Source organism: Nematolebias whitei, chromosome 21 (genome assembly GCF_014905685.2).
Source record: "Nematolebias whitei isolate Nwh7 chromosome 21, NemWhi1, whole genome shotgun sequence".
Lineage (NCBI taxonomy): Eukaryota > Metazoa > Chordata > Actinopteri > Cyprinodontiformes > Rivulidae > Nematolebias > Nematolebias whitei.
Window position 1 is genome coordinate 18,728,577 of NC_056518.1, and position 22,012 is coordinate 18,750,588.

Genomic DNA, 22,012 nt, shown 5'->3' on the forward strand with positions numbered 1-22,012 from the left:
ATGGATGGATGGATGGATGGATGGATGGATGGATGGATGGATGGATGATTTTCCTAAGGACATCAATAAATCAATGAAAGTTCTTGAATAATTCATTGCGTTGGTGACAAACCAGTATGTGTGTTCACATCTTCACTCTGTTCAGGTGCTGACGTGTCGATTCATGTTTAATTTAATTACAGAACAGGAAGTAACCACCTCCTGAGCCGAGGAGCCCCACGGCACAACAGAGGACTGCTCCAAGAGTCCCACACTTCGTCACGACTTGATTGCCCACTCCTCTGGTTGCTCCACAGGGAGACATCCAGGCATGTCCATCTGCGGCGCTTCACCTCTCTTCAGAAGCAATTAGACGCAGTCAGACGGGATTGTTGGTGAGGATGTTCAGGCCGGTATGGGATCCCCCAAGAAAACCCAAAATGTGGGTCTTTTGGTGAAAAGTCATCATAACGTGTTGCAGAAACAAAACAGCAGGACGTAAACGGTTGATACAAAGCTGTGATTGTTCTGCTTTTGGATGCATTGCATCTAGGGATGTATACTGGATTTTTTTCAGACTGAGTACAAGTACAAGTCCCTTTGGGCACTTTCCAGTACTGAGTACAGATATTGAGTATGAGTTAGTAACTACACAATGAATTCAAGAACACGTTAATTTTAATAAGAACACAGCCAACATGCTTCTCTCTCAACATCACGTGTTCATCCTAAAATATTTCCCAACTATGACCATTTTTTTGTTTTTCACATTCAGTTATTGGCGAAGTGGAAAAGGAAATGACATCATCAAGCCTAAAAAGCGTTGGCGTGTTTTTATGTGTACAAGTACTTATTGATTTATTTATGCTGGTATTGATATTGCATCCATTTTCTAAAGTTGTACCTTTAGTTTACTAAAATCATGAATTAATTAAAGATTTAGTTTTAAAAACTATATTGTGCCTGCTGCCTTTCATGTCGGTGTTAAAATACAATCGTCTTATCTTAAGATATCACCAAGTTGTAGCTCGGAGTCTGTAAAGTTTGCTGAATTACAGCCATTTTCCTGATTTTACGGTCAGCTGGCTGACCTTAACTGTGGCAGCCATCATGAATCAGACTGACTACAAAAATTAATCAGTTTTGTAAGAATTAATGCAAAAAAAAAGACATCAACTTGTTAAAATGTTCACAAAACTTAACCAAACTTTTTACATTGATTTTTTTTGAAGTGCAGGTGGAGCAGGGGGGACAGATTATTATGCAGCTAAAATTATATTAATAAGATATTACAAAGCTTAAATATTTGTAATAATTGACAATCTGATCTGTGCATGATGATCCATTTTGATTGATGTGAAATGCAACGTCTGTGAAATGTGGGTAAAATGAAAGCTTTGACGTTGTTAATTTCTTGTGAACACCATTGAATTGAAAATGCTGCCAGGCTGACCATAAACCAGTGACTCATCTGGTTTCTCATTTTTTCTTGATGTGGCTCAAGGAGGCCAGAAAAAGATCCTCTGTCCTCTTGTAAATGTCTGTTGTTGGATACTCCACGGGTTGCTAAGGGCTTGAGAGCGTGCTCCTCTGAACAGATAGTCGTATCGAAAAAAAACACAATGAAATACAGGAGGGGATACTTTTAACAGACCCTGTCTGAAATGAGGGGCATCAGCAGCCTCAAATCGGAATGGTTACTTTTAGCTGTGCAAACTATCCTGGGTGTTCAACTCGTCAAAAAATATGCCACTGCTTATTTTTAACATAAAAATAAAAGTTTATTTCCTCAGTGCAAAAACTTACTTATTTATAGATCGTTTCCAAAAAGCAATTTACATGCAGGGGAGGCGACACCTCTCACACCCCCTGCATGTTGAGCGCTTCTGTTAACATTTTGGACCTCATTAAGGACCAGTATCTTCACAGCTACTAAGAAGAGAGGAGCAATAGAAGGTCATTTGCATGCGGAGCAACGAAAATAAGAGATAGGATGTCAAAACACGGGTGTGAAGTGGCTGCATCAGACAGACGACATATGTTGCAACCAGCCTGACCGTCCATGTTCCTTCCATGGAGGTTTTACGGTACCACTCTACGATAAGGCTCCCCTTATAGATGGCTAATAAATAGTTTATAGATATTATTAATTCCTTAATTTAGGGAGTGGTGGTGCAGAGGTTAGAGAAGGTGGGCCTGTGATTGGAAAATGGCTGGTTCAACTCCCGGTACTGACAACATCAAAATGTGCATGGTAAGGTGAATCACCCACACCCGCCTCCACCCTCATTTGCCCCTCTCTGGGCCCTTGAGCAAGGCCCTTAACCCCCACCATCTGCTCCCCTGGGCACCCTAGATAGCAGCTCTCTGCTCCACACAGAGAGCTGTGGTAGCTCGCGTGGTCTGTGGTTGCATCAGGAAGGGCATCCGGCATAAAAATAATTGCCAAGTCTTCTTTTCTCTGTGACGACCCCTAAAGAAAGGAGCAGCCAAAAGAAAAACAAAAAAAGACATGTTATAATTCCTCTATAATCACTTTATAAACATTAATAACCGCTTATTATGCATTAGTTAAGGGTGACAGAGAGACAAAACTGACCAGTTTCTTGCCAAATCTGTTCACCTATATATCTCATCTAGAGTTGTTACATTAAACATTTCAAAATAAGTTCCTAACTTGTGAGCACAATAAGCATTTGTAAACCTATTTCTTTAGCATATAATATTGTACTTTATCACTGCATTATAAGTATTTACAACAAATATTATATCCTTAAAAATAGGTTTACAAATGCTTATTGTGCTCACATAGTCTGAAATGTTTAATATAACGAAGATGAAATAAATAGGTGGCAGATTTGTCTCACTATTTGGCAAGAAACTGGCCAGTTTTGTCTCTGTCACCCTTAATTAATGCATAACAAGCAGTTATTAATGATTTATAAAGTGTTTATAGAGGAATTAATAACATATCTATAAACTATTAGCTATCTATAAGGGAAGCCTTATTGTAAAGTGGTACCATTTAAAAAAAAAAATCATATCTCAGCATTTTTGTTCTCCTCTGCTCTAAAACTCTCGCCTCTGAATCGCAGCGTGGCCACGTTTGAGCTAAAATACCTCGTACGCCTCAAATTCCTCTCTCTGTCAAGAGGAGCTGAAAGAGGGTCCATTTTTGCCTTTCCAACTTCAAATCTAGGACGGCACTAACTAATAATGTTCACAGGAAATTGGTTCGAGGTGCCGAAACCTCAGGACCATCTGTCTGTCTTGATGCTGGCATCGTCCCCCGGCGCCGCTCCTGCCGGCCCCGTTCCTCGAGGCCTGCCGGTAATTAGGTTGCAGCGAGGGAGGAGAGAGGAGGCGGCGGCGAGGCCGGGTTTGCCCAGTCCCACACTGGGCCCACATGCCTGCGCTTGACGCCTGAATCACAGGAGACCGGCGTACTTCCTACAGAGTCTAATCATCTGCAAGAAGAAGGGAAGCATGTGATAAAAATAAGAAATAAAATAACCTCAGGGTGTTTTAATGACTGGATTTGGCCTTGGAATTTAACAAAACGCTTTGGTATTTATTGGAAATTTAAGTTTATTTCAAACAGCTGGCGATAGACAGTCATAACTGGCACGTTTTAATCCACCACCATGGAAAGACATTGATTTTTAGGGATTTTGCTTGTGTCTGTATGTCTGTTAGCAAAAAATTTCATAACCTTCTGAACAGAGTTTAGTGAAACTTTTTAAAAAATAGTCATGGGATGGTATTATATAACTGATTAACTTTTGGAGACAATCTCTTTCAAGATGGCCACCACAGCCAACTGATTTTAAGACGAACAAAAATGGTTATAGTTCAGTCAGTTTTACACTTATTGTGTTAACATTTGATGAGGTTGTAGCTGAGAGTGATTCCCAACACATAGTCCAAGTGCTACTCATTGCCCAAGATATTTGCTTAAATTTTTAGCATTAAATGCTGGAGGCACCCTATTTGTCTGTTAGCAAAATATCTTACAAACCTCTCGACGAATTTTATTGAACCTCTCCGAGGGTAATCGTTGGATGTGCATCTACAGCTATTTAAATTTTAGAGTCAAACCCATTCAAGATGGCTGCCACAGACAAGTAACCTTAGCCAACACAAAAATGGCTATAACTCAGTCATTTGTGCAGATGATGATTAAAAGTTGGTGTGGTAGTAGATGAGAGTCGTTCACAACGCCTACTTTGAGTGTAACATCTCATGAGATTGTGCATAACGTTATGTTCAAGGTGTAATCAAACGGCTACCGCTCCATTTCTCAGTTTAAGATTATCTCAATCTAAACCTTTGGCATTAAAGGCAGCAGGTGAAATGCATTCCTTCAAGGAATAAGCAAAACACTCAATTACAGCGCACCGACACGCCAGCCTTTCTTCAGATTATGCATAAAAGCCTGCAGCAGCACTTTGCATCCAAATGATGTGTCAAATCTTAATCAGCTTAACATTTGAGATTTAAATCTCTTTTTTTATGATGCTTTAAATCTTGAACAGCATCTGCTCCTAATTCCTCACAGCTAGTGACAGTCTGCAGGTCTTAATTCAGCAAACACTTTATACCTCGGCTCAAAAGGATCCTGTGTTTTCAGCTTCTGTACTCACAAGCGATCAATGTGTAATAGGGGGGCCCTTGACCTTTAAAGACGCATGGATTTTCTGTCATGGCTGCTAGTGTAGACGAGGATTTTTACAGCTCCACTGTGCATCATTAGGCTCCACCCGTACTCTTTTTTTTTTTTTCTTGTTGTTGTACAACTGTCACCCACTCACAGCTGTTACTGCATATCTGCTATCCACATTACCTGTACTGGCTCTTCCCGAGAGTAATTGGACCCAAATGACAAAAAAAAAAAAGTAGGGATCCTCAGAAGCTTTCCCAATTTCCTTGCAGGAAATCTTTTCTAAAAGCATCACTTCAGATCTAATGAGGAGCGTAGAAAACGTTGCTGTTCTTACTGGATGACAGATTTGCAGAGCTGGCAATAAACTCTTGTTACTCCCGACTTATACGTACAGGTAATGAAATTTCTCCAGCCGGGCCGACTTACGGAGGGAAAATCTCATCACCCTGTGCCACGGGGGCTGCAGGCAGTGCCACACACTTGTAATATGCTTTGCTGCACTCGGTCCCTGAGGGGAAGACTCGTCGTTTCCCGAAAGAGACCTGCAGAGGAGATGTTTGCAGCGCTGGCCTTTGTCTCGCCGTCATCCTCTCTCGCGCCTGTTCAGTCATAAAACACTAACGAGTCTCGTTGACGCTAAATGAGGCCTGAGGTGTTTTTACAGCTGCACCATGAGCAAAAGAAGGATTTCATGGGATCAAAATCCTCAAGTTAAACATCTTTCTTTAGAATCAACCTTCAGCAAATATCTTCCAACTCATACATCTTGAATTCTTTCACCTCAGGTGGAGCCACAAACGAGCCATTTATTACGTCTGCAGAGCTAAAATTTGCAGCTTTAACCATCACACGCCCCTGAATTATTGAACAGGCTTCCTAGAAAGGAACTAGCCATGCTTTATAATCTCATATCCTTTCAATATATTTCTAAATAAAGTGCTTTTTACTATTTCCCCCCCTACTATATATTATATACTATAATTTAGCACAAGCCAATTTGCTCAGCCACACTGATTTACAGGGGATCTTAGTCGTCCTATTATTTCCTCTGAAACAGCAACAAATGAACGCACTTCTGAGAGCTGAGCCTACAATTTCCTTTAGATCGCACGCAGACGGAAGAACTTTGACAATTAGAGGCCTTGAAGGAATGCACGTGATGCTGTGATATCTCACATTATCTGTCAGTACGTGATGTGAATGACTGCCAGCTACATTCAAACCACATGTTAGCTCAACATCTGTAAAATTGGCAGACGTAAACCAAATTGATCCAACACAGACGCTAGTGCTCTGCCATGTTCTTGTTGTATCCATCACACTACGAACAAGATTTAAAGATTATTCCCTTGAGCTGTTCACATCAGTACCTCTCTCTGATTCTCCAAATTAAAATCTCTGACTGCCGTCCACTGCACGGAACGCCTCACCAACTTCAACGCACTGCATTCACTCCCGCTCCCAAACTAAATCTGAACCATCTCTTTTGTTTAACTACAATCGTTGGCTAACCAGGGCAGCAAGGAACAAAAGAAGCTTAATTAGCTCCTTGAAACAAGCTCATGGTTTCAGCTGTGCAAAGATTGCGCTGTTTTTTCCAACTGCAGCTAAATTCTGTCTAATGAAAACTGGATTATTCAAGAGTCTATTGGCCACTGTGGGAAACAAAAAACACACAATATCTAGTACAGACTATTTAAACCCATGGTTCTCAAAACGTGGTACACAAACCATTGGTGGCACCTCTACTGGTTAACCAACGTGGCCACTTAAGTAGCAACAATGAAGTCTCTATGGGAACTTCTAGCATCAACTGGTCACCTGCTTTGAATGTTTTCAACCATTAAATGGTCGTTATTAGTTATCATCCCCATAGGTTCAGACTGTCCCTCCTGTACCTCCTAGTAGATTTAAAGGTACATTCTTATCCCTGATAATAGGGTCAGAGGGTTAGGTTAAGAGTCAAGGGACATGGGGTTAAGTTTAGGGTCAGTGCTCTGCGTCAGGTGTAAGGTTAGGTTTAGGAAAAGGGTTAAATAAAGCTAACAAAAAACCTGGTTTTAGACGCAGGCAAAGTTGAATATTGTCAGCGATAAGAACGTACCTTTAAACCTACTAGGAGGTAGGGACAGTGTGAACACCACCTATGGGAATGATAACAAGTAATGACGGTCATTTAACGGGCTGATAACATTCAAAGCTGCTGAACAGGTGGAAATTTTGGAAATTTGTTTCTAGTTATCTCAAGTTTATTATAAGACAGAGGAATAACTACTGTCAGACAGCATTGTAGTGATGTTCTCAACATCATATGCAAAGAACCATCACTTCTTAAACCAAACCCTTCATCCGTGGTTAGGTGTGTTTTTTGTATCTCAATGGTTCCCCTTGAATGAGTCCAATTTTTTAGCCTAGGAGTTAAACTGCAATGATTTCTTTAGCTTTCAAAAGCATCATTAGGTCTGCTGTTAAACAAGTAAGTACATTTTTTATTGTCTGTCGTAAAGGCGGTACTGGAGAGCTTTGTATTTTCTGAAGGTTTCATGGTCCCTGTAAGGTTCTGTTAGATCATTTGATTAAACTGGTGCCATACCAAAGGGATGAGCTAAAGGTGAAGGAATCAGAGAGGGAGGTTCATGCTGCCTGTCACAGCTGACTGATGGACAGTTTCTTATGGTTTTCTGTGAACGCCGCCCTCCCACTATAAGCTGTTAAATCTCACAAGTCATTTGAAGCACATGAGGCATTAAGTCTTTTCTATAATCAGCTGCTGGGTGTTGCAGGGTATGTGAACTCAGGATGTAGCAGCACTAATCTGTTTTACGGTCCGATATATGAAATGTGGCAGTGGGGCTTTCTTTTTCTTTTTGGAGAGCCGTTTAATGGACTTGGATTTTATAATGGAAATTATGTCAAGAGTTATGCTTTTAGGACAACATGAAAGTCCCACCAAAGCCAACAGCAGCTGAATATTGCTTCACTCATTAAGATCTTACTGCAATATTCAAGCCTACGTGCGCTTACAGCGAAAAAGCAAATCACGTAATCATGAATGTGCATTTGCTACTTTCTGCTTGATGCGCCCACAAAGCGTGGGAATAACCATGTTAGCTTCTTCTGGTAAAACCACCCGAAAGCACCATTATTGCCGCCTCCATCTCCCGAGATCTGGATCGGTTCTAATTATTACAAGCTTAAAAGCTTCACCACTCCCTTCCTACTTTCTTCTCTGCTAATGAAGAACTATTTCCAACTAAAGCAAACGCAGTGGAGTCACATTTAAACCTGGATGTACTGGAGTGTCGAAATGAATTAAGCTCATGTTGCATGACACGTCTAAGGAGCTCGCTGCGAAGGAGGGTGGGATTAATAAAGGCTTCACAATCTGGGGGGGATTCTGGGTATAAAGAATCTCACTACATGAAGAAGCTGAAATGAAATGTCGACGTTAGAAACAAGAAAAATACTAAAATTAGCTAAACATACACTGAAATGTGGAATAAATTAGGGATGCACGATATTATCGGAATAGTATCGGTATCGGCCGATGTTAGCGATAAAGTTAAATATCGGACATCGGCTATTCCGTCAAAATATCTCACCGATATAAAAGGTGCTGTTTTTTTTTGTTTTTTTTTTAACATATATATTACATATGTATATAGTGTTACATCATTTTCAGCTCCCTTTTTGGCATCTGCATTTGGTAGCAGGCCAAACTGACAAAGACCATGCAGAATAATGTAGTATTTTAATTCCATAGCAGAGAAAGGTATGTAGTTTCTGTAAGTAGGTCTAGAAAAAAATTTTGGTATTGGTATCCGTTATCGGCCAAATAAGTTTTAACATATCGGCATATCGGATATCGGCCAAAAATCCAATATCGTGCAGCCATAGAATAAATAAATAAATGTGTGAGTTCTGCTGTCAGCTCTGTGCAGCCACAGCTAACTCTAATCAGCAGCATCCAAGGATCATCGGCTTGATGAGCAAGAGAAGGCTGCAGAGGACATCCAGTCAACGCTGGAGCATTACCTGCCACTTGATAGATCTGTTCTAGCCTTTTATGAGTTAAACTGAATATTAAATACTTTGTATTTTTCCGTGCTTCAAGTAAATAATTCCTGATGTCCTCCTGTCCCCTGGATTCTCCTCTGGGGACCTCAAGCTCACCTGTGCCTCCTCAGCTTCCTCCACGCCTTCCTACCACTTGACTGTCTCATGCCATTGTTCAGACAAACAGCTTCTTGGCCTGGAACCATTTGGGTCAGCTCTCCCCACTACTGACTCCTATCTCCACCATAAAAAAGAGCAGCAACAACATTATCACCCCTGCTGACAGACCACTAAGTATTTTCTTGCGCTTCAGGTTCCAGCTCCCTCCCTGCCTCACTGAATGATTGATCACCTTGTAAATAAACACTGTAAATAGATTTTGAGTCTTGGTATCTGTTCTCCTCGGTCCAATTGTATTTGGGCATAGCTGCACTTGTTACAATCCCTCATTGTGGTCTTCAACTAACATTAGAACTATTTTCACCGGCACCCTGTTTGTCAACAGTAATGGTTTTGATCGTTATTAACCCGAGCCTCGACCGATCTTATATAGTTAAGCTTAGATGAACTCGCATTATAATTTTTGCACAAGTGTTTAACATTATATGCCCTTCCTGAACTCTCACCATTTAGTTGGGCTTGAGACGGCACAACAGATAGGCTGACTTGTGCTCCCTAATGGCTGGTTTAAAGAAAACCTCAGCTAAAAGCTAGAAGCCGCTAAACCCAACAAAATAATAGTTCAAAGGGAAAATGTGCATAATACCAGTAACTCACACCTAATATTAGAACAATATCTCAAAGCTAGGATTTTCACAACAGTTGCCAAAAGTAGAAAACATCAAAAAACCTAAACAGTAGCTAAATGCTAAAATGAGCTAAACTATAGCTAAATGCTTAATCCAGCAAAACAATGACAAAAATTTTTTTTGCAAGATGCAGTATATAAAACCTTGAAGTAGTACAACAGTAGCCTAAAGCTAAAATTAGCACAACAGTAGATAAAAGCCAAAATGTGCAAAACTATATTCAAAAGCAAAAATTTGTACAATTTTACAGAAAAGCTAAATTTAGCAAAACAGTAGTTAAGACCTAAATTCAAATAAACAAAAATTTAGAAATGAAATCCATTCAACCTTTATTTATACAGGTTAGTCTCATATATTAAAATAATAATAACAATAATACAGTAATAATAATAATAACTGAAAAACTTTAAAAAGTATAAAGGTTTACAAAAAGCAAAAGTCATACACTCATTTTCTGAATGAGCTGAAGGTTTTGATATTTAAATGGTTAAAATATCTGAAAGTATGCTCAAGTAATTAGATGCAACAACCAAAAAAGAGCATAAACATGAAAACAACAATATGAATGCTGAATTAACGTTAAAAAAAAAACTTTAATGTGAAGCACCAACAGAGTTGAACAGATTTTGCATTTAGACCAGAGTTGTATTAAGTTTTAATGAAAAGAACACGGTTGTAAAGTTCTGATTGCTTCTCCTTTCACTCAGTTTCATGAAAGTAATCACATCTCCGTTATAGATTCGCTCTCGAGAGTTTGAGGTATCGACAGAACAATTGGAGCAGAAACTGGAGCCGGGATGCTGTACGGTCCTCCCCAAAGGTTTCTGCGTTCAATCCGACGCAGAAGAAAAGGGAAAATGAACCGCAAAGATTACTTAACAGCCCAACGTCACAAAGTCATTCTGAAATTCCCAGCGCACCGGAGGACAACGGTGTCATTTTTTTGACAAATGGATTGCTGAGACCTTCATGACTCCGGCCGCGACTGCACCGCACAAAAGCACACTGACGCTTGTCTAATTAATTTTTAAATGCTGGAGAGAACTGTGCTGACGGTGTGGTTAACAAAAAGCAGGCAGGCTTGCTGAGTGGTTTGAAGTAGAATAAAGGGAATGTGGGTCGGAGGGGGTGCAGGTATCTACTCTGGAAACCAGATGCTCGGGTTTGTCCTCCAGGCCATGTTTAGTCAGGCCACCCTATTTGGATGAGTCATCGCTGCTTTAACCTGAAGTCTAACAATTACGAGCCTCACCGCTCATGACCTACAGCTCCCCACTCGGATGAATCAGATATTTGTATTTGAAGCCGTTTCCCTCCGCCACCCTGTCGGATGTGTCTGTAAACAAAACACATGGGGGGGTTGTAATTATGGTCTATTTGTAAGCACTGTTGATCAGAATATTTCATTCTACCTCATTATTATTCTGTGTCTCCATCAGAAGAATCAGCATGTGTGACTGTTGTGTGATCTTTACTTATTTTTCTTTATCCGAGAGCTTCTTTCAGTGTCAGAGCAGAGACGGAGGCCGTCTAAAGAAGCATTCAGCGCATTGCATAGAGTAAAGGAAGGTATGAAACATCTCTAGACACCACCTTATGAACAGAATGAAGTTGAACTTGTCATAGATGCATAAAAAAAAGATCCGTTTCGAAAGAAACAGAGAGCAACATCAGTAGATCAGGGTGAGATTCATTCACCATGGATCCCTCCTCATAAATGTAGAACCTCAGCATGGAGCATCGCCACATCCGATGTGAGAATTGTTTCGTTTATGTTCCTTTAAAGACATAACTCAGCAGGACAAATGCACCATCTGTCCCTAGCTTTCTCACTCCTAAATCAACTGTCACGTCAATCAAATGGAATAAAACAAGTTATTTCTGCTAAATTCACTGTATACTGATCATAAGTGATTTGCTGTGATAACTGCTCATCAGCTGTGGGTGCTCTGATCCAAACTTCATCCGTCACTGTGGTTTAATGAGGACTTATTTCAGGCGGTCTTTGGTGAAAATGAACAGACGAAAGTGCTTTAACTAGTTACGAGCATCAGCATACATAAAGATGGACAAAGTATTTCCTTTAACTTCCTTTGTCCAAAACTGAAGCCAGAATGTCAGTTTACTGAGGAGCTCCCATATGGAGCCAGAGCTCTAGGAATGAACCATGGATATGAAAGTCCCACCAAAACCTCAACTCACTAACAGGCTGTGACACTGTCAATCACAATATACCATGACCGTTTGTCTTAAGCCTCAAAGAACTAATTAAAACACTAAATGTGTTTTTCAAATTTAATCTTAAGCAAAGGGGAAAAAAAATATTCCATCCATCTTATCTGTGGTCGCAGAGGCAACATGTCCTGGAGGGAAACCAAGACTTCGCCCAGTTACACCCTTCAGCTCGTCCTGAGTTGCCATCCCAGGTCAGAGAGGATACAAAGTCCCTCCAGTGAGTTCTGATTTTGCCTCTGGGTTTTCTCCCAGTAGGACATGCCCAGAGAACCTCCATAGGGAAGTGTCCAGGAGGTCTTCTAATCAAAAGAGCCTCAGCTGACTCCTTACGATAAATTACATATCTGTTGAATCCATGCCACTTTTTTCCATCCCATTGTGCTATTAATTTAATCAAATTGCAGTGTCATCGTTTTCTCATAAAGGCATTGCTTTCAAATACGTCATATTCTCATCTCAGTCAACAGCTTTCAAGATGCTACAGCTGGATTCCACTAATTATTATTTATGGGACATGGCACAACTGTTTATCCTTTATTGGCATCAAGTAACACATCTGTTACACATCAACCAAAAGCTGGTGAATGGAAACTTTCTTCATGGCTGAAATCCCTCAGTCCACTGCGGTGATTTTATGTTCATATCTTCCCCTTTAGAGGAGCACAGTGAGGTTCTTCAGTATCCTGCAGAGAACCTGAGGTAAGGCATAGTGTAGTCAAAGGTGTTTGAGGTGCGCTAGAGCTACTGCGCCTTTCCAAGCAGGCTTTTTGTTCTGCATTAAGTGTTAGGCTCAGGAGGGTTTTGAGGGCTCTAAGAAGTGGGACACAGCGATCAGCACCACCACATCAAACCACCTCTTATCATCCCCCTCTGCATGCATGCACAGCACTTCACTCCCCCAAAAGCATGACACTTGCTGCATTATTAAATGTGCTTTTCTGAGAGCACATTGTTAGCAATGTGCAAACAGACGGGGGGGAAACCAGAGGCGCTGAAAGGACCGAAGCTTGTCATTTTCCTCACTGCAATTCTTTGTGGATGAGGCAAATACACGATATGCAGGTTGCAGAAGCACCGCCGGTCGTCATCCACCTACGTTTTGTTTTTAGGCCTTCCAAGACTTTGATGTGTTGGTCCTTCTGCATTGGGAGACAATAGGCCGACACATAAAACAGACAGGAGCTGCTTATGTAAGAGACAGAGCTTTGTGCTCTCGCTGTTGTTTTATCTTATTGACCCAACCAGGAGAGTAGCCCAGCAACGCGCAGCTGCACTTAGCATGCATGCACACAGGCCATACCAGCGCCTCCGATAAAGACTCCCGTGGCACAAGTGGAGACGGTGTTAAAACAGTCATACATGATAAAGCGCTCAGCGAACTCATCCCTGCAGCTGCAGAGGCGATATCCAGAGTGTTCAGCTGGGGCGGGCTCGCAGAAGAGCACACAGGAAGAACAAATAGCAGCCCATAAACACTTCAGACTGAGGTTTAGACTTAAAAACGAAGAGATATGCTCAGCACAAGGCCCTTCAGGGATACAAGAGTGTGGAACTTGTTGGCAGCTAAAGGAAGTAGTTCAGCTTCTTCCAAACCAGAGCAACAAGATTGCTTCAGTTAGGCATTCAAACCCAACAAGCTGTCATCCCTGCTGTAGTTCTCTCGGTGCATAAAGCTGCCAGTAATTTTACCTTCCTCCACGATTTGAGAGAGATAATGTCTAACCGGTGTGATTGCTGTAATTTTGTACAAAATTGACACTGTATGATCAGATGGGGCTCCGTCTGTGTGCTTTCTCTAAATGATCTTATAATGACAACAAGCTGACAGTCAAATATGTGGATGATGACAGGATTTTTTGCTTTCTTCATCCCTCAGGCAATGTTGAATTCAACATTTATCTACCTAAAGGGAGTGACGCAGGTGGGTTAACCTGTAGTCACCTTGAAGCTGTTAATGCAGGAGACAACACTCATTAAAATGTGCAGCACTTTACTTTGCAAGCACTAAAATGTGTGATCGGGTAATGTGATAATTAAGATGGTTAGACGTGGATGTTTTCTTCGCATGCATTGGCTTTTCCTTCCAAGAGCGCTGTCGCAGGGGTGAATCTACGAAGTAACTTTGCAAAGAAATACCTGGTATGAATTGGAAGAAAATGGGATATTGTGTCTCAGAGGAACGTATATTTTTCTGAAGATGGAATGCTTGAAATGGGCTTCAATTATTAATTAGCAAGAAGCAGAAGAAAGAGTGAAAAACACAGTAAAAAATGTCAAAAGGTGGTTAAAGGGTTCTCCACAACAGCTTCATGAAGAAGACACTGCAGAAAGAAAAAATGGTGGCAAGCAAATTCCACTGTAATTTAATGGGTTTGCACAATAACTGCTAATTATTAGGGCAAAATGCAAAATTTTTTAATGCACTGATGCCTCTATAGACCAATCTGAGTGAGGGTTTTCTGACTGCACCACATATACTGCAGTCAAATTGGTATCAACTTTTACATGGAAGTTGACAGCAAAGGATTGTCCTAATAAGGTTTAGTTTTTTCCGCAGCCATTAGCTGTTTGCAGCTCTCACACATCAGAAGAGTCCCAGCCCCCACACGACATGGAGAAAGAGGGGAAAGACACTCGTATGCACTTAGGGACAAGAGCCGTTTGCTAATAATAGTTAGCGAGCTTCCATGAGAACAGTAAAGTGGCCTTTATCCTCAGCTTCTTTGCATTTTCTTGCACAGTGGTGCTTCCTCTCATTCCTTTTTTGCACACATCTTAATGCCAACCCTCTATACAAGGAAAACAGCACAGTACTCAGTGCATGGACGTTGTGAACGAGTGTGTGTGCAACCCACGTCTGTGCACCAAATTTATTTGAGGCAAGATGTCCTGCAGTTATCTGCTTGCTTTTGCTCCACTTCCTTTTTCTCATGCGTGGAGAGACACGGGGAAAGATACTGTAGCACCTACACTGCACAAACAGAGACAACCTCCTCCTCTCTGGAGCACTCGACTTCTCTTATGGCTGAACACGTCACGTTTACCTCTGTCTAACTGCCTACACCGTTGTTAATTCTTCTTTTGTAGCAGTTGTTGGAAGGTCAGCATTTTACACAGCAGATCTAAAAGGGTTTGATTTTCTTTTCTTTTTGTTCTTCTTGTTTTTTGAGATTGCACTAGCTTTAACTTCTTGCGAGTGAGATGCTCTGAGTCCAGATGCTGTGGGCACCAGGTCCTCAAAGCCCCCTGTAACATTCAGGCAATAAAGGGCACAAACGTAAGCTGGTTTAAGGAGAAGTGCTGCATTTGAGCTGGCTTTTATTGGTTTTAAATCACTCTGGATTCTACCGTCCGATCATCCCTCTATAAGCTTCAAATCAAAAGTCATATTTACAAAACAGGAAGGACAGACAGTTCTGTCACCCTCAGAATACTCTGTCTGTTGTCACTGTGTATGACTAAAGCATGAAATGACGAACATTCTCACAGGCAGCTTCCTGACAAGCAAAATCGAGCCTTTTAAATGTGTCGCCTCCAGGCTCGTGCAGCGTTACATAATGAAGCTGCTCTGTGAAGTTCATGAAGAGAAACCCGGTGAAGCTACAGTATGCTCCTTCTTGTATCCTCTACGAATGCATGGCTGTACAATTGTGCATGAGAATCTGAAGGATAAACATCCGCAGGGTCAATGGATGATATTCTAAGAAACCATGCATGAAAACAATATGACTCAGATGTTTACCAGATCTGAGCCCAGCTGTGCACCTGCATGAGACATAATGGACTGTTGAGGCAACTCTACCATCCAAACAGCAAATTATCTGAAGAAATGAGACTCTTTTGCTTCAGCTGAGTCAGAGCTTCATGAAAAACTTTACAGAAGTGTGTTGAACCTGTTTTGGCAACATGTGGTGGTCTAATGATCCATGCAGTCATTTGCTCTGCAGTTTTTGCTGGTTTCAACAGATTTATGTTCTCTTTCTAATCGACAACAAGACTTTAAAGTGTAAAAAAAAAAAAAAATTCTGTTAAAATGCTCTTTTATATTGTATTTTTCAGCCTATAAGTCGCAGTTTTTTAAATAATTTTCATGCCCTGTGAATTATAAGCCGAAACAACATATTTATGGATTTTTCTCATATTTATAAATCATATTTTGTCTGAGATATGACCGTTTCATTCATTCTGACTGAAAATATTGAACATTTTCAGCCGCTAGATGGCACTCGAGTAGTATGGCATGCCATTGTGTCATGTAATAGGTAAAAAGTGACTATTAATGACACAAATGGCTTGCCATAGCCTTCCACCTTTGTCCAGCTCGCCTGGAGCAACCGTCAAATCAGCTGCATTTTGCTGCGCCACACCGGCGAAATGCAGCTGATTTGACCATTAAAGTGCATTTATTAAGTAAAAATTCAACTGAGACACACTTTTACTATAATGTTGAGTAAACAAATAATTGTTTTTAAGTGTTAATCTTGTTAAATTTTTGTTAAAATCCTCCCGTGCATGCTCCCACGGCCGCCAGTTGGCAGCCAATCGATTTTGGCTCAACACCGGTCCACATTTCCGGGTTGTCAGCGGTGACGCGTAACAAACGCAACGCGTCAGCGGTGAAGCATAGCAAATGCGACGTACACGGGGAAGCAACGCATTTATGGATTTTTCCACTTTATTATTAGACATATTTGGACTGATGCGACCTATAGGGCGTTGGGACGTGTACGGCGGAAAATACGGTAATTCACCACTTGCCACCTTTTGTCTGAAAGAGGATAAAAAACTTTTGCTTTACGTTGACCTGACACATAGCTCAGACAAATTATCGCAGTTTTCAAGATCATGATCTCTTTGTGAGGTTTTGCTAAAGATCTGAATTTTATTTTCTATAATTCAGGGAAACAAAACAGTCTCATTCTTACATTCAGTGCCAGCATGGATGGCTCATATCTTGTACTCATGCAGGTATTTATCATGCGGCACAATGTGGCCAGCGTTCGACCCAGCTAAGCAGCGTGTTGCTCTTTCCATGACTCTGCAGTAAACCACAATTCTTTAGCAGATCAGATAATGAGCTGCATGTTGTGGTGCTTCTGTTCATGCTCAGGGTTTAAAATAACCTCAAGGCACATCTCGGTTTGTTTATTAACAGGTTACAGCTTCAGTTACACGTCTCCAAACAGCCATACTTTTAATTTTATTATTCATTATTACCATTAAGGGATGGACTGCAAAGATTTAAGACGACTGCATGTGCACCCTAACAGTTTGAGTATTTTACTGCAGGGAAATCAGTTGCTGCTGTCATCTCACGTTCACTATTCATTAGCCTGCTAACCACTGACATGTGACATTGTTCATAACACACAATGTCAACATAATTACTGCCAGAATCAGCATCAGATTCATCCAGATGCAGAAAACAGAACTGGCCCTGGCAGTTTGTCCAGGTGGGCTGCATACCAAATACAAGCTTTAAAAGGAAACCTTAGCGACTGACAGTGAATGTCAACAGCTATTTCACATCCTGTCCTACCCATTCTTCCACTGTATGAATAAAGAGCCAGCAGGGGCAGGATGAAACAGCAGATTTTGGGACAGTGGGTCAGGATCTGTCAGCTGCCTCCTGCTCATAACCCACTTTTTTCTGCAATCAAGACAGCAGGCTCAGCCGTGGTGGATTCTGTGGGCAGTCTGATCAAAAAAAGCTCTTTTCACAAGTGTCCTGTCACAGGAGAAAGCGAATTAACAAGCTATTTTTCAAGTTGGGAGAAATCCCACTCTCCCATTGGCTGTTAAAGATTCCAGCCCTTAAGATTTTAGACTCCTCTCCCCAGCCGAATATGCACCTAATTAGCCTCCAATACCGCTAACCCTCTCCAATCAAACAGCAGTGATTGAAATTGAGGCACCACAGCGATGAGGTAATTACCCTTGACAATGAAAGGACCTCTCACTGCCCAGACATCTACTGAAGGGTTTTGAGACTATTAAAGTATTGGAGGCCAGCCTAGAAACAGATTCAGAAGGAGAAAGAAGGGCCTGAAGGAAGGAAAAGAACTAGCGCAGCGTTTTACAAAATGGTTTGAAGGCTTCCTGGCACATGGCGGAGAGACTAGTGTGGAGGTAGATGGACTCTGCAGACTCCTGCACTGACAGGGATCTGTTTATAATGGACGTTTCTCGTGTCAAATATAAACCAGAAACTTTAGTGTTGACATGGAGTCAGCCTTGCCTTTCTGTAGACAATCATATTGGGAGAATCCTCTTCTGGCTCAGCGGTGCCACTTCCTCCCTGATCCTTGGACCCCTCCGCCATTTTCTCTAAGGCCTATAAAGAAACGGATACAGCACATGAACGCAACATCATATTCAGTGAAAACTGACAAACAGTATTTATACAGCAATGTGCACAAGTCTTTTCTTTATATTAGCCTTTTTGAGTTCTCATAACCATTAAAATTGCACTTTTTAAATAGTTCTCAATGGTTTCTGAAGGTCGATCAACTCTTTTATTTGGACTTTGGCTGCTTTTTCAGTCAACTTTAATCAAGCCAGCAGGCTACATTTTCTGAGGAATATTTTGTTGTTGCCACTTAACTCTGACCAATCAATCATTGAGGCATAAAAAGGCTCCCAAATTCATTGAATGAATGAATGTTGTGTCAGCATAACAGAAAAAAGGATTACTAGGCACTTTGTTACTAACAGCCACAAGTGAGTTCCCCTTTTATAGTTGAATCTACAAAAATAAATATAAAACAGTTTGGCTTAAAATATTATTTTGGCTTCAAGAATTGTTGTAAAAAGCTGTTAGCTGAAACCTGTGTCAGATTGTTGGATTTTCTTCCCCCTCATTTCCAATCAATCCATCTTTAAGATACTGTTCATCTGCTGTACACAGTTGTTTTTTAGCCTTTCTCCGATCACCGTTCATCCACTCGCCTCTTTCAAGCCCAAACTGTACACGATCGGGGAAAAAGAACTGATGCAACTGAATAAAAAGCCACGAAAGTCCAATGAAAAACTTTGTGAAGGAGATCCAGAAAAGCTGGAGGAGCTTTTGATCAGGACCACAACAAAAGGTTACAAAAAGTGCTGCTCCTTAGAAGCGAACTATAAAGATTTTAAGAACGGTTTAAAAGTTTGACACACTTTAAAAACTTGATTTTCCATGACAAATGGATTCTCGGTGAGTTGACGGTGTTTAATTGTTGCGTTTTGTCCACTATGCTTTTCACGTTTCTTTTATACTCCATTAACTGTAATCTTATGAAGGCCCCCTTTGACCCCTGCCCTCCCCACATCAGCCGGCCTGCACCGCTGCTCTGAGAGCTGCTGTTAAAGGATTTGTTTATGTCTTCCCAACACACTCCAGCACTTCTTTTCTGAGCACACACACACAGGCGTACTTTAATGAAAATTAATTCTGCTTAATCTGAATTTCCATAAGAGTTCTGGAGTCCACTCAGCACACTTGGCCCACCCAACCCTTCCCACTAGAGACTTGTATCTGTATAAGTAAGCTTTAATTATTTGTCAGACCTTTAATGAGCTGAGGGTACTTTCATCGCACAATTCAGCTCATAATTTGTACCATTCGGTCTTTGTACTTTTGAAATACAACTTGAGACAAAAGCTCGTACCACTCAGCATACACTGTAACAGCTACTTGTATTAGAAAAAGAACCGTGAAGCTAAAGAGCTAATGAAGAAACAAAAAGACAATATTTTGTAATGAGAACATGCTCAGGCACAATATGACATCTTCATACAGCACCTGACTCAGCGACACTGTTTCTCGCCAAGAGGAAATTATTATAGCTGAAATGTCGTGTAGACCATGCAACGCCACAAGTCGAGATAAAGTATAATTTGAAATGGTTAAAATCAAAGGGGCTTTCCAATTGTAACTGAACATGGTATGTGCATGAGCTAATAAGTGTCCCCGCATCATTTATTATCGCCAACAGAAGTGTGGTGAGCTACACTCCTCACTGGCAAACAGACTTGTGCACCTTTTAGAGTGTGAGCACATCGGACAGGTAATCTTTGCATGCACCTCGGGCGCTGCATGGAAAGGCAGGTGGTATGGATTGCACAGCACCTGCTTAAAGAAAACTCAGCGGCTGTAAATGGCTCCTCTGGAGACAGGGAACTGGATTTTTAGATTCGTATATAAGGCCAAGATTTTGAAGTTTGTCTTGCACGTTACAATGGACATGTGTGTTTGTGTGCAGCACATGCACAACCTCAAATCTAAGCACTCAGCAAGCACCAATTCCTGCAGAGACGAGCACAAACACAGAACAGGAACCCCCCCCTGCAAAGACCCAAAAAGCAAGCCCACACAAATCCAGTCATGTGGACCAAACTACACTGGTAGAGTTTACACACAACATGCATGCCAAGCTCCACACACACTCCGAACCATATTGCAAGAGGTCCCAAAGCCCAGCTCACTCTGTGCATGCATGCAGTCAAGTGCAATGCAATGGCGGTGACACCTTGTCATTACTAAAGCATTTACCTTCCAAACAAAAATAACGCCTGGTTCCCTCTGCTCCCACTGGTTGGCTCCCCCTTAGCAACAAGCAGCAGGCATCTTCATGGTTTGACTGTCAGAGACGAAGAGTGGATGAAGAAGAACGGGGGACGGGAACAGTGAGGCGGTGATGGATAAAACTCAACGGGGAAAAAGAAAGAATCTGGTTGATCACTGCAGTATTCCTCTAGACCTCCTCCTCTTCGTCCTTTCTCTTCACCAGCCCTGCCTTACCCCGGCAAGCTGAGGAGATCCTCACATGCGAGCACCTCGTTCATCTCTCCTCTCCCTCTGCGTCTGCATGTGCTTGAGACCGAGCGAGAGCTAAAGAGTGCGAGGCAGGGAACGAGTGAGGGAGATGCTGTGCAGCAGAGAGGTGCAGATCGCACTGTGAAAGAGGGAGGGATGAAGGAATTAGAGAGAATATAAGGAGGGAGGAGGAGAAACAGGCAGAAGTGTGTGCATGTGCGAGGAGAAACAGAGCGGTGGAGACACGACAGGGAGAAAAGGAGGACAGAGAGATGCACACTGCAGCAGCGCCCACCGATGCTGGAAATAAGAAGCATTTCATTAAGCTTGTATTAAAATGTCAACATCAAAAGAAGTTTAAAACACACGGACAGAGGCTATAAAAATATATATATCACAATCTCAGACATGCACCCCCTTTACAGACAAAAAGGTATAACATGTAAATAAAAACTGGAGGCAATTTAAATTAAACCTAAGTAATCATGAAAACTGTTCTGTAGACAAATCAAAATTTAAATATTTAGACTTTTAGATGAGATGTATTTGACCTGTTCAATAGCCTGCCTCTCTGATAGTATGGGGGTGCATTAGTGGCTATGACATGGGCAACTTACACATATGGAAAGGCACCATCAGTGCAGGAACAACATATATTACCATTCAGCAGAAAATCCAGCAAAGACGACTCAGGACAGTTGATCTACATCAGATATAAAAGAGATATTTTCCTCCATGATGTCAGTTCCTCAATTTTTAGAGACTGTTGTTAAAAGAAGAGGATGCATTCATAAACATGGTCCAGTCCCAGAGTTTTTAAGATGTGTTGCTGCCGTAAAGATCAAAATTACATTTAATTTCCCCCAAAATTATACAATTCCTAAACTTTTAATATGATTTCTCTAATTTATTGTAGCAAGAATTGATGAGATTTGAAAATCCTGTTTTTATTTTCCATCTTACACAGAACCCCAACGTGGTTAAAAACTGGAGTTGCACGTTTCAGTCTTCTGCATGAGAGCCCTCCTGGGAATTAAAAAACACTTCACAAGTTGTGTCTAATAAATTGTATAGTTGCACATGACTAATGCAAACTTGTTTCGCTGTCCAAAACTATTCCAGTTTTTCATGCTTTGCAATGGAAACTGTGGAATCATTCAAGCTCAAACAAATTAACTTTTTTTTTTTATAAATGAGATCCCACAAACCCTGAAGGAATATATGCCAGAAATAAATGGCAGAGCCAGTTTATGACTGCATGCAGCGAACACACCAACACGTCTGCGTTGATGGAACCCGATCACCAGAAAACCAGCTTCTCTTTTCTGCAATCAAAGCAGAAGCCCTGGCTCTATGAAGGCTTTGCTCTCCTGCTTTAAAAATATTTAACACTTTTCAAACGCTCCTCACACACAGAAAAGACCGTGTACGCAGCTTTAATCAAGATAGACATGCACACTGTCTCACGTCTCA

General features: G+C 41.3%; 1 protein-coding gene across 1 annotated transcript in view; it reads right to left on the bottom strand.

The window, feature by feature from the left end:
• The window catches only part of LOC119427295 (regulator of G-protein signaling 6-like), a 41,296-nt gene extending 20,709 nt beyond the window's left edge, over positions 1 to 20,587 (bottom strand). Inside the window, exons 1-2 of the mRNA XM_037694874.1 lie at positions 20,276 to 20,587; positions 17,981 to 18,076 (exon numbers count right to left, since the gene is read on the bottom strand). Coding sequence (XP_037550802.1) covers positions 17,981 to 18,064 — 84 coding nt within the window. The 5' untranslated portion in view covers positions 18,065 to 18,076; positions 20,276 to 20,587. The remainder of the gene's footprint in view (positions 1 to 17,980; positions 18,077 to 20,275) is intronic.
• Positions 20,588 to 22,012: the final 1,425 nt, after the last annotated feature.